We start from the raw sequence: 18,165 nt of genomic DNA, 5'->3' as shown, positions 1-18,165 counted from the left end.
TACAAAAAATAACATTCAAACACTGAAAAATTAAATAACTTTGGAAGCAGAGCTCATAGCTTTCTGCTCACATATAAGTGACAATTCTGGGCTGTTGGCACAAAAAAATAATCAACATTCATAAAACCCTTACTACTATATATCAAACATAAGTTAAAATCATAGGCACTAGTTTATCAAATCCACATTTCATCTGTAAGAGTAACCACAGCGAATCCTTATATTTTTCCCAAACAGAAAAATTGGCAATACACAAAGGCTTTCTAGTAAAAAGGCAATTTTTCTCTTTAGGAAACTAAAAGCCAATAGTCTGTGGTAGTATAACAGCAGGTAAAATAATACTTTACCTAACTCAGATCCACCATGTTCTTAACAAGTGAAAATTTTAATTAAAGAAAAATAGACATTTTTTTTCTGATGCAGCCATTAAAAAAAAAGTTAAATAACCTGAATATTCCTTTTGAAACTGATAATCTAACTTAAAAATGTAATGGGTGTTTTATAAGAGTTAAAATTCCTTTTAACTATTAGATTGCAGCATTTTTTTTGCAATGTTGCACTGAAAACTGAGACCTATTTTTCCTTTTGTGTATATGTGGTTTAAAAGAGACAGTGGCTAGTTCTTTTACTTACTTAGATTTTTACAAGAGATACCCCTCTACCCAAAACAGATGCATTATCTTCCTCTGAAAAGCAACATTTTAAAGTTCATCACTATATGTGGAATTCTGGCGCCATCCTTTCCTGACCCACCCCCATCACCCTCAAATCCAAGAATAAATTTCTTCCTTGCATTATACACCAAAATACACTAGCACTGGCAGTTTAAACTTCCAGCAGCTGTGCTAACTGAATGACTCCTTACTGGTCAAGCTAATAAAGACTACCATGGTGTCCATCATGGCAGAACAGCAGTCTTGATCTTAAAAGTTTTATCCTTCTTTCAATCTATAAACCTCAGTACTATCCTGAATATAAGCTTCCCATTTCTCTCTCAATTTCTTTTGCCAACTTACAGAATGTCTTTGACTAACAGAAGATGAACGTATATTCAAATATCTAAAATCCTTTAATGACCTGACTGCCAATATTTTAGAGTTCTACAAATTAAATATTTAAAAACAGACCTCACCATGAAAAAATGAGAAATCTGCAGAAGATGGAAGCTTTAGTCTAGTAATAGTCAAATAAAATCCAAATTAGTTATTTCTAGGATATACATAAGGGCCATCACAGAGCGAGTGTTTAACAGGTTAGAGTCATATGTAGTAGGTTTCATTTGTACCCCCAAATGCAAAAACTGACGTCAGACAGAATCTAAAAGGGACAGTATTTTCAAAGGGTGTTTTGAAACAGTTGCTCAGTTTAAAGCGGATCAACTTAAATAGGATTCAGCAGGCTATAATTTCCCACCACATAATAGGCTGCTAGGTCAATTAATAGTAACAATACAACTGTCATTACCAGAGTTTTTGAACATTAGTGCATAGATTACACCCCCTCCCCCTTATCGTATGGTTTTGTTCCAGGTTATAAGCACTGAAGTGGTGTTATTTATATCAAGAATAAAGACACATACTACTTGCTCTTTCCCATCATGGAAACCTGCTAATAAAAAACAAGATCTCTTAGTCCTGTAACAGATAACAGCATGTGAAGAAGTTGGCTTCAATAGCAAAGGCTATCTTTCCTGAGCCAGGAGCTATAAAGTTTAGAAAGATTGTACAACTGATATTAAGCCCTTTCGGCAATCAAAACAAACACACAAAAGTCTGATGTGTCAATGCAACATGATGGATGCATGGTTAACACTATCTGGTGGTGGTGATATGTGAGCTACATCCAAAACTTAAGATTAAACAAAATGACAATTTTTCTAATGAATCTGCAAAAATAATTTCTAGGATTCTCCCAAATTTAGGTATTGTGTTTTAAATCTCTAGCCCAGGTTTCTTCCCACCCTGTCCCCCTCCATCTCAATCTAGTTTCCTGGAGTACTAGTGAAACGTTTTAGATAATTAGTCAGAATATTAGTTCTCATTAACACAAGTATTTATTGATACTATGTATACAGTAACTTAGGTTGAACGTGAAGTTTTGGATAGCTAGAATTCACCTTGTGCACAAAGGTATGCTCTCATTTACAGATGGGCATTTCTCTTTGGCATCCATTGGTTTTTTGCCCAGATATTGGCCTCTGTCAAATATTAAAAAATCAATTTAGTTGCTATTAAATAAAACTAAAAGTGATTCCATGGAGAGTGATTGTATGATTACCAAACACATCTGATGTTAAATGTCATTAAAGTGCTGTTTGATCATCTCTGTCAATTTGTGCTAATTAAGACAGAGAGGGCTGGGATTTTATAAATCCCAAGAGTCTTATCTGAACAGTCTGCATATAAAAGTTGTCTTTTAGTCTGGTGGAGGGGTATCCATGAAGCTGTGGACCTCTGCATTCTTGTTTTTGCTGGTCAGTAACAGCCATCTTTCCAACTGTCATCTTTCATGCTGCCATAGGTCTTAGGAGCTGGCAAGGATCTGAAATAAAGCAATTTTACAGAATGATTTGCAAGGTTTTATGGAACATTACCATGCTATCTTCCATGCATATCAATTACTTTGTAGGTTGCAACACAATCCAATGTTCCGGGGGACTGCCGAGATCAAAGCTCTAAACAGCTATCAGCATAACCATTCTACATCAGGCACGTCCACAACTTTTAAGTTTTACTGGGCATCAGGTAACTCCACTAACCTCTTTTTTGTTAACATAGCCACTGTAGTAAGAGAAAAGACTGTCTTGTCTTTTCCAACCAAATGGATCACCAAAACTTATTACTTACTTATTTGAGGGGTAAACTGATGAATGTGTTATTAGTGGCACAGTGTCACCATCGTTAGAGAGGCAAAATGGGATAGTGCTTAAAAGGACTCTGAAGTCAGACATACTTGGAACTGTAGGTCTTACTAGTTGAAGTCTCAGGCAAATTACTTAACTTCATTAAATTTTAATATTCTCTGAAAAATAGGCATAATAACAGTACCTATATGTCTAATGCTATAGTAAAAATTCAGTAAGGTGTGCATGTGCGTGCTAAGTCGCTTTAGCCGTGTCTGACTCTGCGACCCTATGGACTGAAGCCCGCCAGGCTCCTCTGTCCATGAGATTCTCCAGGCAAGAATACTGGAGTGGGTTGCCATTTTTTCCTCCAAGGGATCATCCTGACCTAGGGATTGAAAAACTGTTGTACTCTACTGAACTCAAAAGTGTAATATATTATCTTAGAATAAGAGAAGTATGGTTAATTCAGTTTCAATGCGTAAGGCACAAAAGCACTTTTTTCATGCAAATAAATATTTCAAGTTTAACACATTCAACACCTAATGACGGTGGTAAGCACATTCCTTACCACCATATGTGAAAGGTACAGATATGACTACATATACGTGACTCCCAATCTGGTAGGCTCAGAATCATCTGAAGATTAAACAAACAAATTTAAAAACAGCATACCTACAGATTTGGGGCTTCACACCAGATCTACTTTGTGGGCAAAACTCAGGCCTCTATATTTACATAAATTCCACAGAAGATCCTGAACTGTAGTGAGATTTGAAAACCAACCTCCTGGATTACACACTCAGACCTGACAGCTAAAGTTTTATCTTAAATCTCATTGTAGGTTCTACTATGCTTTTAATATCTTTACTGAATATCATTATATTCAAAACGAACAAATACCACAACTAGATGGAGTGGTTCTAACAATTTTTCCTAGGAATTCACCAAGATGCTTGATCATACCAGGCATCTGGGCAAATTTAATCTAAATCAAAGTGATATAATACCCCAATGTCCCAAGTGAGAATTTCTTGAAAGTAATGTTTTATTCAAATTTTAATGATTTTAGTGGGAACCCACTAGGACTCCTGATCTTCACTATCAGAACTGAAGGTAATTCCCGTCTACCCACTTTCCTATACTCAAGAAGGTCAAAACAGAGTATTTGCCACTTACCTGCGAACAGGCTGTGCAAGTTTGCTGCGAGGCACTGGTATACCCCCAGCAGAAGGGGCACTGGGTCTGGGCAAGCCACTTCTCATCACAGTTGTCCCTGCAGGTCTGGTTAGAGTAGTGCTGTTGATATTGCTAGGAGGATTTGCTGGGGCTGTGTTCTGAACCATGGGAGGCCCAGGTGAGGAAGTGGTTTGCATGAGCTGTGTTGTTTCTTGGCTACCAGGAGAACCAGAGCCATGGTTACTAAATGCTTTTACTGGTTGCCGGAGAGCCAAAGGAGACGGTGCTGCAGGGGAGCGGAATTTACCTGGAGAAGGTACTGCAGAATGGCAAAGAAAAATCAATGTTTTCAGTGGAAATCAAGTGCAAGTGAAACTGCTGCTTTATGACTGGGCACCAGTACATCTGTATTCCTGAAAATTCACTCTAGAGAAATGCAAGGAGTAAAGAATATTTCTGGGGTAATATATACATTTACATAAAGATCACTAGCAGCTCTTAAGTAACCAAGTCCTTACTCAGAGGACTGTAACTATCCTTGATAACAGTGTTTTAATTTTTAACTAGGTCAGCTAGGAATCCACAATAACGGAAAAGACACTGCAGCATTCTGTTTCAGCATGGCAACCAACCTAAGCCACCTTCTAGAGGTGAAAAAAGTGCTGGCTACTAGATGGTTGACTAGAATTTCAAACACACTTTCCCCTCAAAGAAACAATCATGTAAACATGTTATGAAGTATCTGGAAAGTAAGTCCTCTCTCATCCACAGTGTAACTTAAAATTTAGAAACTGAACCTGCTTCTACTGTGCTTCAGCAAGTAGGGAAGTTAAAATTTAGGGGCACATCAAGAACTATATGAAGTCATAGGATAGATATGGTATGTTTTGCTGGAATGTCAATTCTACTAAGTAGTTAAAAGACATTATTAAAACAAGTAATGATACACAAAAGAATTAAATGTGCAATTGAAGTAATTTTTGTCAAAATAAGACTATGTACCAAAATCCCAAGGAACATTAAAAGGAGGGGAGAGGGGCCCAAGCACCATCCCCAGAAAATCTAGTTTGGAATGAAATCAATATACTTATTTTAAAACCACAATAGGAGCTTCCAACCATGTTGACAAAAACAGGGCTTACCCTCCTGCTATAAGCACCTCTATAATTTGGGTAAGATAAATAAAAACGATTTTCAAATATTGAACAACAGGTAGTACAGGACTGTAATTCCTGAGAGAAGGAAAATAAATGCGATGAGCTCTCAGGCTTTTTTGGGGGAGGGGATGGCAGTGGATTTTTTGGATTATAGAATAAGGAGGAGGATCCAGAGAATATCAAAATTATCTTGCTAAATTGAGGAGACAAAAATTGGAATCTGAGGGGCAAAGCACCTTAGAGGAGGGAGGTGCTCCAGAAGACCTCTATAACTCAGGTCTGTTTGAACCTCTGCCTGAATATTGAGCTGTGCATGCACCAAGTAAAGCTCCATAAGACTGAGCAAAGAAGGCACGTAGTAAACTGAACAGTTTCCAAAGCTTATACAGGACTAGGATACGTTTGAGTTTCAACCAGTTAGAGCAGAGAATCCTTGCCAAATATTCAGGGCAATCAGGGGACACTCTAAAAGATATAAACTAGTTCTAGACTAAAACGACTCTAAATCCAATCTAACAAAACTCAACAAAAAGCCACTAAAGCAGGGATCAGCAAGTTACCACTCATGGGAAACTAAAATGCTTTTGTAAATAAAGTTTTATTAGAATATGGCAACATTCATATGTTTATATTTCTTGTCTATGGCTGCTTTCCAGCTACAAAGTGTAGTTAACAGTTACAATAGAGACCATATCACCCATGATCCTAAGATATTTACTGTCTGGTCCTTTAAGAAAATGTTTGCTGATCCCTGCTAGAAGGATCACACTAATCTATAAATAACTGTTTGCCAGAATAAAGTCCACACTATTTAAAATTAGATAACAAAATCCAGCATACAATGTAAAACTTCACAATGTCTACTAACCAATAAAAACTAGTAGACATATAAAGAAACTGTAAAGTGATAACCAAAACTAGGCTAAAAATTAGTCAGGAGAAACAGATTAAGAAGTCACAGGGATGACTGAGCTACTGAACTACTGTAATAGTTTATAAAAACTATTACATACAAGGTTAAGGATATAAAAAAATATATAAACATGAGATGAGAAATAAAGATTTTCTGAAGAGCTAGATAGAACTTTTTAAAAAAAACTTTAGGAATTCTATTCTTCTTATTATTTTTGGCTGCACCCTGTGGCTTGTGGAGAGAAAACAGACTTAAAAAAAAAATCTCCCAAGGCAATAAACATAAAAGTGAAAATAAACAAATAGGACATAATCAAACTTACAAGCTTTTGTATAACAAAGGAAACCATAAACAAAATGAATAAACAACTTAAAGAATGGTATAACATATTTACAAATGAGGCGTACAAACAGCTCGTATAACTGAACAGCAAAAAACAACCAAACAATTGAAAAATGGGCAGGAGACCTACATAGACATTTCTCCAAAGACAACATACAGATGGGCAATGCACACATGAAAAGATACTCAACATCACTAATCATTAGAAAAATTCAAATCAAATCTATAATGAGGTATCACCTCACACCCATCAGAAAGGCCATAATAAAAAACTCTACAAAATAATAAATGTTGGAGATGGTGTGGAGAAAAAGGAACCCTCCTACACTTTTGGTGGGAATGTAAATTGATGCAGCCACTATGGAAAACAGTACAGAGGATCTTCAAAAAATTAAAAACAGATCTACCATATGATCCAGCAATCCCACTCCCAGGCAAATATCAGACAAAACCACAATTCAAAAAGATAAACGCAGTCCTATGTTCATAGCAGAACTATTCACAATAGCAAAGACCTGGAAACAACCTGAATATCTATCAACAGATGAATGGATAAACAAGACATGTTACATATACACAATAGAATCCTACTCAGTTGTAAAAAAAAAGAATGAAATAATGCCATTTGCAGCCACATGGATGAACTTAGAGATGACCAGACTAAGTGAAATATGTTAGAAAAAGAAAGACAAATACCATAAATCACTTACATGTGGAATATAAAATATGACACAAACGAACCTATGTATGAAACAGAAACAGACACAGGTAAGAGACTTGTGGTTGCCAAGGGGGAATGAAGTCGGGGGAGGGATGGATTGGGAGTTTCAGATCAGCAGAGGCAAACCATTATATATAGAATGGATAAACAACAGGATTCTACTGCATAGCACAGGGAACTACATTCAATATCCTGTGATAAAACCATAATTAAAAAGAATTTTTAAAAATGTATATATATGTACAACTGAATCACTTTGTTGTACAGCAGAAATTAACACAGCATTGTAAACCAACTGTTTATAGTTCAATAGAAAAAAAGAAAGAAAGAAATGAACAGAATTTTCAGGGACCTGTAGGGTTACAACAGGCTTACATCTGTATGTCACTGGAGTACTAGGAAGAAAGGAGAAAGAGAGGACAAAAAGTATAGTGGGAAACAATGACTCCCGTGTATGAAAACTCACCATATTTGCTAAAGGACATAAACCTGCAGATTCAAAAAACTAAGAGAACACTAAACTAGATAAATCCAAAGCAATCCATGTCAAAACACATCACAGTTAAACTTTTGAACATGAAACACAATAAAAACCTTGAAGTCAGAGAGAGAGATAACACATAACCTACAGGGGAAGATGAATTTTTAATAACAGTGGACTTCTCATCATAACCCACAGAGATTAGAAGGAAAGTGGCATAAATTTGTCAAGAGTTGAAAGAAAAGAAATGTCAACCCAGAATCCTATACCCAGAGAAAATATCCTTGAAAAATTAAGGGAAAATCAAGACATTCTCAAGACAAAAAAACCTAGACAATGTGTGGGCAGCAGACCCATTTCCTCCCCACCACCCTGCCAAAAAAACCCAGCTGAACAAGTTCTATAAACAGGCAGAAAATGATAAGAAGATGGAACCCTGGAATACCAGAAAGGAAGAAAGAAAAAGGTAAACAAAAATATAGGCAGACACACAGGCTTTCCCTCTCCTTGAGTTTTCAAAATTATATTTGCAGGTTGAAGAAAAATTTGTAATATTAATGTCATTGGAAATATTAAAGTAAATATTTAAGACAACTACAAATAAGGTGAGGGTAAAGATACAGGAAAAAAGGTAAGGTTTACATACTTGAACTGATAAAATGATAACATCAACAGTGAAGTGAAGTGAAAGTCACTCAGTCGTGTCTGACTCTTTGTGACCCCATGGACTATACAGTCCATGCAATTCTCCAGGCCAGAATACTGGAGTGGGTAGCCTTTCCCTTCTCCACAGGACCTTCCCAACCCAGAGATCGAATCCAGGTCTCCCTCACTGCAGGCAGATTCTTTACCAGTTGAGCCACAAGGGAAGCCCAAGAATACTGGAGTGGGTAGCCTATCCCTTCTCCAGTGGATCTTCCCGACCCAGGAATCAAACCAGGGTCTCCTGCACTGCAGGCAGATTCTTTACCAACTGAACTATGAGATACTGATATGTATATATGATGTTATGCATATATAATGTAATACAGCCACTACAATAACTATGCAAATATATGCACTCAAAAACACTACATTTAAGTCATTTGTGGTTGCCATAGTGGAGAGAGAAAATCAGACAAAGTTGGTCAAAAGGTACAAACTTCCAATTATAAGACTAGTAAGTACCAGGGATATAATGTATTGATAGAACTTAATTAACCGCTGTATGTTATATATGAAAGTTGTTAAAAGAGTGAATCTTAAGATTTTTTGGTTTTGCAGCTGCATGAGATGATGGATGTTCACTAAACTTAATTGGCTATCATTTCATAATGTATGGAAATCAAAATCATTATGTTGTATACCTTATATATATATACAGTGTTGTATGCCAATTACATCTCAATAAAACTGAAAGGGAAAAAACACTGTAAGTCAAAATGGAATTCCAAAGAATGTTCAAGTAACCAACAGGAATGCAAGAAAAAGAAAACAGATAAATGAAAAATAGGGAAAACAAACAGAAAACAACAAATAAATGGCAGACTTAAGCATATCAATAATTACACGAAACGTAAATGGCCCATCTGTACCAATTATTAAGCCAGATTTGGTAGAAATGCATTTAAAATATAACCTAACTTTATGCTGTCTATAAGAAACTCACTTCAAATATAAAAATATAGGGAGGTTGAAAGTTAAGGGATGGAAAAGATATATCATGCCAACAATACAAAAAGCAAAGCATGATGTTTACAGTAACATCAGACAATTAAAAAGAAAATTACACAGGACAAGGCAGGGTAATACATAATGAAAGCAGGGTCAAATTACCAAGACAAGCCAATCCTAAATGTGTACATACTAAAGACAGCTATAAACATGTGAAGGAAAAACTTTGAACTGAAAGGAGAAATAGACAAACCCACAATAGCTGGAGATTTCAACATCTCCCTCTCAACTAATGGAACTAGACAGAAAATAAGCAAGCATATGTAAAAACTCAACATCGTCACCACCAATTATAGGATCTAATTGACATTTATATCAACAGAACAGTCCACTCAACAACAGGAGAAAATCCATTCTTTTTAAGTGTCCACAGAAGCCAAGTCAAGATAGAGTACACCCTGGGCCATAAAGCAAACTTCAAGTTTTTAAAAAACTGAAATTATAAAGAGTACTTTCTCTGATCATAATACAATGAAATCAATAACTAAAAGGTAACAAAGATTTTAAAAATCACCTGAAAACCAAATAATACACTTGAATAGAAATTTTATAATATATGAAACTGAATAAAAATTAAAATACAAAATATCAAAGTTTGTGGGTCATGATTAGGAAGAAGTCTTAACGTCAGTAATCTAAGTTCCTATCTTCAAAAACCTAGAAAAAGTAGAGCAAAAAAACTCAAAGCAAGCAGAAGAAAATAATAAAGAGCAAAAATTAATGAGACTGAAAATAGAAGAGCACAGAAAAAAAAAATCAATGAAATAGAGAGTTCTTTCACAACTGACAAACCTGACAAAATAAAAAGGAGAGAAAATACAAAGTATTAGTATCAGTAGTGAAACGGGATATCACGACAGACCCTGGAGACATTAAAAGGATTACAAGGGAGTACTGAAAACAATTTTACACATGTTAATTTGACAATTTAGATGAAAAGAACCAACCATTCAAAATGCACAAACTACCATGACTCATCTGGTATGTAACAGATAAACTGAATGGCTGTATAATTATTAAGGAAACTGATTACCAACAATGGATCATCTAGTCAAAACTATGGTTTTTCCAGTAGTCATGTATGGCCGTGAGAACTGGACTATAAAGAAAGCTGAGTGCCGAAGATTGGTGCTTTTGAACTGTCGTGTTGGAGAAGACTTTGAGAGTCCCTTGGACTGCAAGGAGATCAAGTCAGCCAATTCTAAAGGAGATCAGTCCTGAATATTTATTCTCTGCAAGGACTGATGCTGAAGCTAAAACTCCATTATTTTGGCCACCTGATGTGAAGAACCAACTCCTTAGAAAAGATCCTGCTCCTGGGAAAGATTGAAGGCAGGAGGAGAAGAGGACGACAGAGGATGAGATGGCTGGATGGCATCACCAACACGATGGACATAAGTTTGAGTAGGCTTCGGGAGTTGGTGATAGATAGGAAGGCCTGGCATGCTGCAGTCCATGGGGTCGCAGAGTCAGACATGACTGAGCGACTAAACTGAACTGACTGAACTGAATTTCATAACTCGAAATCCTCTGAAAGAGAAACTTCCAGGCACAGACAACTTCACTGAAAAAATCTACCAAATGTTTAAAGAGGAATTAACACCAATTCCATATACTCTCTACCAGAAAAGAGAAGAGGAGAGAATAAATCATAATTAATTCATTTTATGAAATGTCAACCATAGTATCAAAACAGAAAAAGACAGTGTCAAAAAAGAAACTTGAAGACCAATACCCCTCAGGAATATGGACATAAAACTCTTAACAAAATATAAACAGAAAGAACTCAGTGATATATAAAAAAATTATACACCATTATCAAGTGGGGTTTTTTCCAGGATGCGAAGACAGTTCAATATTTGAAAATCAATCAACATAATCCTCCACAGTAACAGGCTAAAGAAGAAAAATTACATGAGCCCACCTATTGATGGAAAAAAGCATTTGACAAAGTTTAACACATATTCATGACAAAATTTTCAGAAAAACATGGAATACGAACTTCAACTTGATAAAGAGCACCTACAAAAAAATCTACAGCTAACATTATACTTACACTATATAACAATATAAACAATATATAATAATAACCTCAAATATCCAGATACCACCACCCTTATGGCAGAAAGCAAAGAACTACAGAGCATCTTGATGAAAGTGAAAGAGGAGAGTGACAAAGTTGGCTTGAAGCTCAACATTCAGAAAACTAAGATCGTGGTATCTGGTCCCATCACTTCACAGCAAATAGTTGGGGAAACAGTGGAAACAGTGGCTGACTGTAGTTTTTTGGGCTCCAAATTCACTGCAGATGGTGACTGCAGCCATGAAATTAAAAGACGCTTACTCCTTGGAAGAAAAGTTATGACCAACCTAGACAGCGCATGAAAAAGCAGACACATTACTTTGCCAACAAAGGTCCGTCTAGTCATAGCTATGGTTTTTCCAGTAGTCATGTATGAATGTGAGAGTTGGACTATAAAGAAAGCTGAGTACCAAAGAATTGATGCTTTTGAACTGTGGTGTTGCAGAAGACTTCAGAGTCCCTTGGACTGCAAGGAGATCAAATCAGTCAACCCTAAAGGAAATCAGTCAACCCTAAAGGAAATCAGTCCTGAATATTCACTGCAAGGACTGATGCTGAAGTTGAAACACCAATACTTTGGCCACCTGATGTGAAGAACTGACTCATTTGAAAAGACCCTGATGCTGGGAAAGATTGAGGGTGGGAGGAGAAGGGGATGACAGAGGATGAGGTGGTTGGATGGCATCACCAATGCAAAGGACATGAGTCTGAGTAAACTCTGGGAGTTGGTGATGGACACGGAGGCCTGGCATACTGCTGTCCATGGGGTTGCAGAGAGTCAGACATGACTGAGCGACTGAACTGAACTGAACATTATACTTAATGAGGAAAGACTGAATGCTTCCCCTCTAAGATCAGGAACAAGGTAAGGATATATGCTCTCATCACTCTTATGCAACTCAGTGCTAGAAGTTCCAGTGAGTGCAATAAAGAAGAAAAGAAAACAATGGACTTAGGTTGGTGCAAACATAACTGAGGTTTTTTACATTGTTGAAACTTGCCATTTGATACTGTAATAGATTCTTAATAAAGGTGGTTATGTTACACATCATTTTAACGCACATTTCTTGCTTTATGCTTTTTGCTAATGACTTATTACTTGTTTTTTATATTTTAGACTATGGAAACGATGTTAGACAAAAAAGCAACTTCAAGTGATTTTCTTATTTAGTTCAAAATGGGTCATAAAGCAGCAGAGACAACTCAGCATCAACAACACATTTGGCCCAGGAACTGCTAGCGAATATACAGTGCGGTGGTGGTTCAAGAAGTTTCACAAAGGAGACGAGAGCACTGAAGAGGAGGAGCATAGTGACCATCGATTGGAAGATGCCAACTGAGAGACACCATCGAAGCTAATCCTTTTACAACTAACCACACAAGAAGTTGCCTAAGTCTCAATGTCGACCATTCTCTGGTTGTTTGGCAGAGAAAGCAAATTGGGAAGATGAAAAAGCTTGGTAAGTGGGTGCCTCATGAACTGACTGCAAATCAGAAAATTGTCATTTTGAAGGGTTGTCTTCTTTTATTCTACACAATGAGCCATTTTGCAATCTGATTGTGATGTATGATGAAACCAGGATTTTGTATGACAACCGATGACGACCAGCTCATGGTTGGACTGAGAAGAAGATCCAAAGAACTTCTCAAAGCCAAACTCGCATGCAAAGAAGGTCATGGTCACTGTTTGGTGGTCTGCTGTGGTTTGATCCACTACAGCTTTTTGAATCCTAGCGAAACTGTTATATCTGAGAAGTATGCTCAGCAAATCGATGAGATGCAACAAAAACAGCAACGTTTGCGGCCGGCATCAGTCAACAGAAATGGCCCAATTCTTCTCCATGACAACGCCTGACTGCACGTTACACAACTGATGCTTCAAAACTTGATCAAATTGGGCTACGAAGTTTTGCTTCATCCGCCATATTCTCCTGACCTCTTGTCAATCGACTACCATTTCCTTAAGCATCTTTGACAACTTTTTGCAGGGAAAATGGTTCCACAACCACAGGAGGCAGAAAATGCTTTCCAGAGTTCATCAAATCCCAAAGCACAGATTTTTATGTTCTAGGAATAAGCAAACCTATTTCTCATTGGCAAAATTGTGTCTATCGTAATGGTTCCTATTTTGATTAATAAAGATGTGTTTGAGCCTAGTTATGATTTAAAAGTCATAGTACAAAACTGTAATTTCTCTTGCACCAACCTAACACATTTCTGGGAAAGACTGAGGGCGGAAGGAGAAGAAAGTGTCAGAGGATGAGATGGCTGGATGGCATCACCGATGCTGTGGACACGAACTTGGGCAAACTCCAGGAGATAGTGAGGGACAGGGAGGCCTGGAGTACTGCAGTCCATAGGGTCACAATGAGTCAGACACAACTAGGCGACTGAACAACAACAACAACGGGTTAGGGAAAAAAAACCTCTCTCCATGATTGTTTACACAGAAAATCCCAAGGAATCTAAAAAAAAAGATAAAAAATAAAATCTTCCAGAAATTCTAAGCTCAGGAAAGCCACAAAATGGAAGATAAACATATAAAAACCGATTATATTTCTATATGCCAGCAGTAAGTGTATGGAAATATAAATTTTAAATGCAATACCATTTGCACTGCACCCCAAAAGAGAGAAAAACAAATACACAGATGTAAATCTAACAAAACAAGTTTCAGCAAATATCAGGTTAGCTGTGAAGATCAAATGAGTAATGTATAAGCAAACTGTTGATAAAATGTAAAATATTACAGGATTTATAAGACAAATCATAGCCATGCCTCCCATACCCAGGGAATATGGTGACTTTCAGCCTGCTGCAGCTCAGTTCTCTGGAAGATATTCAACAATGCCACTCAGGACAGTCTCCTGGGCTGTTCTGATACACTGACTAAAATATAGGCATTAAGTAAATTAGGCTCTATTGCCCAAATTAATTATGACAGCAGGATATAATTTCTCTTTACTCATTTTGGATATCAAGAATTACACTTGAACCAAGGCACAAAATGAAGGAATGTTATCTGCTCCAAGCAAGAATTAGAATTCTATTTATAAAAATGACATGACTAAGAATGTTAACTGTGGTGTCAGAGTCATCTCTAAAATGGAATGGTGGGTGATATGAGGATTCTTGTTTTTCAAATATTCATTTTTGTCTTTTAATAAGCATTTAATAAAAATCTGTTTATTTTCTATTTAAGGCTTAAATAATTCAGCAGGCACTTAACTCTAAAAAACAGAAACTGATTAAACTGTATACTGTATTTATCTTGATAAATATTCACTGAATTTTTTACAAATAATCGATCACAACATTAAACACTATCTTGCAATATAAAAACTAGACATATCAAGTGGTTGTTTTTGGTCATGTGTCAACCAAACTACAAATTACATTAATTGTATAATTTTTAAAAGATATGTAAATGTCCAATAAATATATAGTTTGCAATAAAAACACACATAATGCCAAACATTGGCCACCAAGACTAATGGGGAACAAAATATTTATTAAAACACATATGCCATTCAATTAATTATTTTAATAAATACAGAAGAACAAAAATACTTCCTTGTCAATTATCCAAGTTACACTACTCATTCCAGCCCCTCAATGATCTACGCACGATAAATGATGGGCAACAGGTTACTGACATAATAAGGACTTAAAAAAAATAATTTCTGGTTACTAAAAACCATAGAGATGAAGTAAATATGATTCTCTCATTACAAAGTTAAAGAATCCTTGTTAAAAGAGATGGTAGTAACCATCTAGTACAACCCTTCCACTCTACAGTGAAGGAAAATTGCCATAATCACAGAAATCAATTGACCAAATAAATAGGAAAATGAGGCCTTGAATCCAGGTCTCCTGATTCCCAGACTGGTAATAACAAATGAGAAACACCTCTGGGAGTAAAAGTTAAAATATCATTTTTAACATTTTAATTTTCAACTCGACTCAGAAAGTTTATTTGCAGGACTATTCTATGCAGGTTTTATAAGATATGACACCAAGGTATATTAATTTTTTTATGGCTGACAAGTAATCATTAAAAAAACCTTTGATTTCTTCTTTCATTAGTATACAGTACTTGCCATTATTTTTTTAAGCATATAAAGAAAATATTTATTAAACATAGAGGCAGAAGAAACCTGTGAGGATCGGCTTCACTAGCTTTTCTTCCATATATACAAAAACACTGATAGATAATAAATAAGCTACCAACACACATCTGCAGCATCAGCAGCATTATTCACAATAGGTACAAAATGGGAAACAACTCAAATGTCCACCAACTGATGAATGGATAGACAAAACTGGTTTGTGTCCATACAATGGGCTATCATTTGGCAATAAAAAAGGAACAAAGTACTAATTCATGCTAAATACGATAAACTTGGGAAATGTTACGGTAAGTGAAATAAGCCAGCTGCAAAGATCACCTATTGTATGACTCTACTGATATGAAATGTTTAGCACAGGCAAATCCAGAGGCAGATTAGTGGCTGCCAGTGCCTAGGAGTGGGGAATGGGGACTGACTGCTAAGAGGCACTGTATTTCTTATGGGGTGATAAAAATTTCTAAAATCAGGCAGTGGTTAACAGTTGCTCAACCTATGAACTGACCTTTGAGTAATTCAAGGAGTTAGAGGTGCTGACCATTTGCACAGTGGAAATCCACACATAACGTTGCAGCTGGCCCTCTGTATGCATGGTTCTGCACCTGTGGATCCAGCCACTCCAGACTGTGTAGTATTGCAGCACATGTGTATAGTGAAAAAATCCAGGTAGAAGTGAACCCACAGTTCAAACCCATGTTGTTCAAGGGTTACTCGTATTACCCTTTTTTTGCGTACACTTTAAAAGAATGAATTTTAAAATAAGGGAGGGGAATAAAAGCAAGAAACCTCAAAAAAGAAATAGCCCTATTTTCGAACAGTTCCCTAAAACAACAGAAGAGGGAGCACTACAGCCATAAATTGGAAACTCTTAAAACTCCCTAAGTGTTTAGAAAACCAATTTCACAGAACAATAAACAACAGAAAGAATGAGGCCAAATTTCATATAAAGCTATTATATGAAAAAAAAGAACATAAGAAAATAAAGAATAGAATAATACTTCTACTAATGGTGAAATCTTGCCAAATATGTCTACCATGCATACGCAACAAAGGTCCATCTAGTCAAAGACATGGTTTTTCCAGCAGTCATGTATGGATGTGAGAGTTGGATGATGAAGAAAACCGAGCGCTGAAGAATTGATGCTTTTGAAGTGTGGTGTTGGAGAAGACTCTTGAGAGTCCCCTGGACTGCAAGGAGATCAAATCAGTCCATCTTAAAGGAAACCAGTCCTGAATATTCATCACAAGGACTGATGCTGAAGCTGAAACTCCAATCCTTTGGCCACCTGATGCAAAGAACTGACTCATCTGAACGGACAAAGAATTAATCTCAAAAATATACAAGCAACTCCTGCAGCTCAATTCCAGAAAAATAAACGACCCAATCAAAAAGCGGGCCAAAGAACTAAACAGACATTTCTCCAAAGACGACATACAGATGGCTAAGAAAAATATGAAAAGGTGCTCAACATCACTCATTATCAGAGAAATGCAAATCAAAATCACAATGAGGTACCATCTCACGCCAGTCAGAATGGCTGCGATCCAAAAGTCTACAAGTAATAAATGCTGGAGAGGGTATGCAGAAAAGGGAACCCTCTTACACTGTTAGTGGGAATGCAAACTAGTACAGCCACTATGGAGAACAGTGTGGAGATTCCTTAAAAAACTGGAAATAGAACTGCCATAGGACCCAGCAATCCCACTGCTGGGCATACACACCAAGGACACCAGAATTGAAAGAGACAAGTGTACCCCAATGTTCATCGCAGCACTGTTTATAATAGCCAGGACATGGAAGCAACCTAGATGTCCATCAGCAGACGAATGGATAAGAAAGCTGTGGTACATATACACAATGGAATATTACTCAGCCATTAAAAAGAATACATTCAAATCAGTTCTAATGAGGTGGATGAAACTGGAGTGAAGTAAGCCAGAAAGAAAAACACCAATATAGTATACTAATGCATATATATGGAATTTAGAAAGATGGTAATGATAACCCTGTATGCGAGACAGCAAAAAAGACCCAGATGTATAGAAGTCTTTTGGACTTTGTGGGAGAGGGCGAGGGCAGGATGATATGGGAGAATGGCATTGAAAGATGTAAATTATCACATGTGAAACGAATTGCCAGTCCAGGTTCGACGTATGATACAGGGTGCTTGGGGCTGGTGCACTGGGATGACCCAGAGAGATAGGATGGAGAGGGAGGTGGGAGGGGGGGTTCAGGATGGGGAACACATGTACACCCATGGCGGATTCATGTCAGTGTAGGGCAAAACCAATACAATATTGTAAAGTAAAAAAATAAATAAATTTTAAAAAAAAGAAAGAAAGAAAAGACCCTGAAGACCCTGATGCTGGAAAAGATTGAACACAGGAGGAGAAGGGGACAGCAGAGGATGAGATGGTTGGATGGCATCACTGACTGGATGGACATGAGTTTGAGCAAGCACTGAGAGTCGGCAATGGACAGGGAAGCCTGGCATGTTGCAGTCCAAGAGGTCACAAAGAGTCGGACATGACTGAGCAACTGAACTGAACTGATGTGGTGGTGGTGGTGCTGCTGCTGCTGCATCGCTTCAGTCATGTCCGACTCTG

The 18,165-nt window shown here is 36.9% G+C and overlaps 1 protein-coding gene across 1 annotated transcript in view; it reads right to left on the bottom strand.

Annotated features, from left to right (window-relative positions):
- Positions 1-2,086: 2,086 nt before the first annotated feature.
- The window catches only part of SLAIN2 (SLAIN motif family member 2), a 71,910-nt gene continuing 55,831 nt past the window's right edge, over positions 2,087-18,165 (bottom strand). Inside the window, exons 7-8 of the mRNA XM_068975388.1 lie at positions 4,022-4,340; positions 2,087-2,541 (exon numbers count right to left, since the gene is read on the bottom strand). Of these exons, the coding sequence (XP_068831489.1) occupies positions 2,475-2,541; positions 4,022-4,340 (386 nt within the window). The 3' untranslated portion in view covers positions 2,087-2,474. The remainder of the gene's footprint in view (positions 2,542-4,021; positions 4,341-18,165) is intronic.

Source organism: Capricornis sumatraensis, chromosome 7, assembly GCF_032405125.1.
Source record: "Capricornis sumatraensis isolate serow.1 chromosome 7, serow.2, whole genome shotgun sequence".
Classification (NCBI taxonomy): Eukaryota; Metazoa; Chordata; class Mammalia; order Artiodactyla; family Bovidae; genus Capricornis; species Capricornis sumatraensis.
The sequence above is the reverse complement of the archived record's forward strand: the minus strand, read 5'-3'. Positions and strand labels throughout refer to the sequence as shown.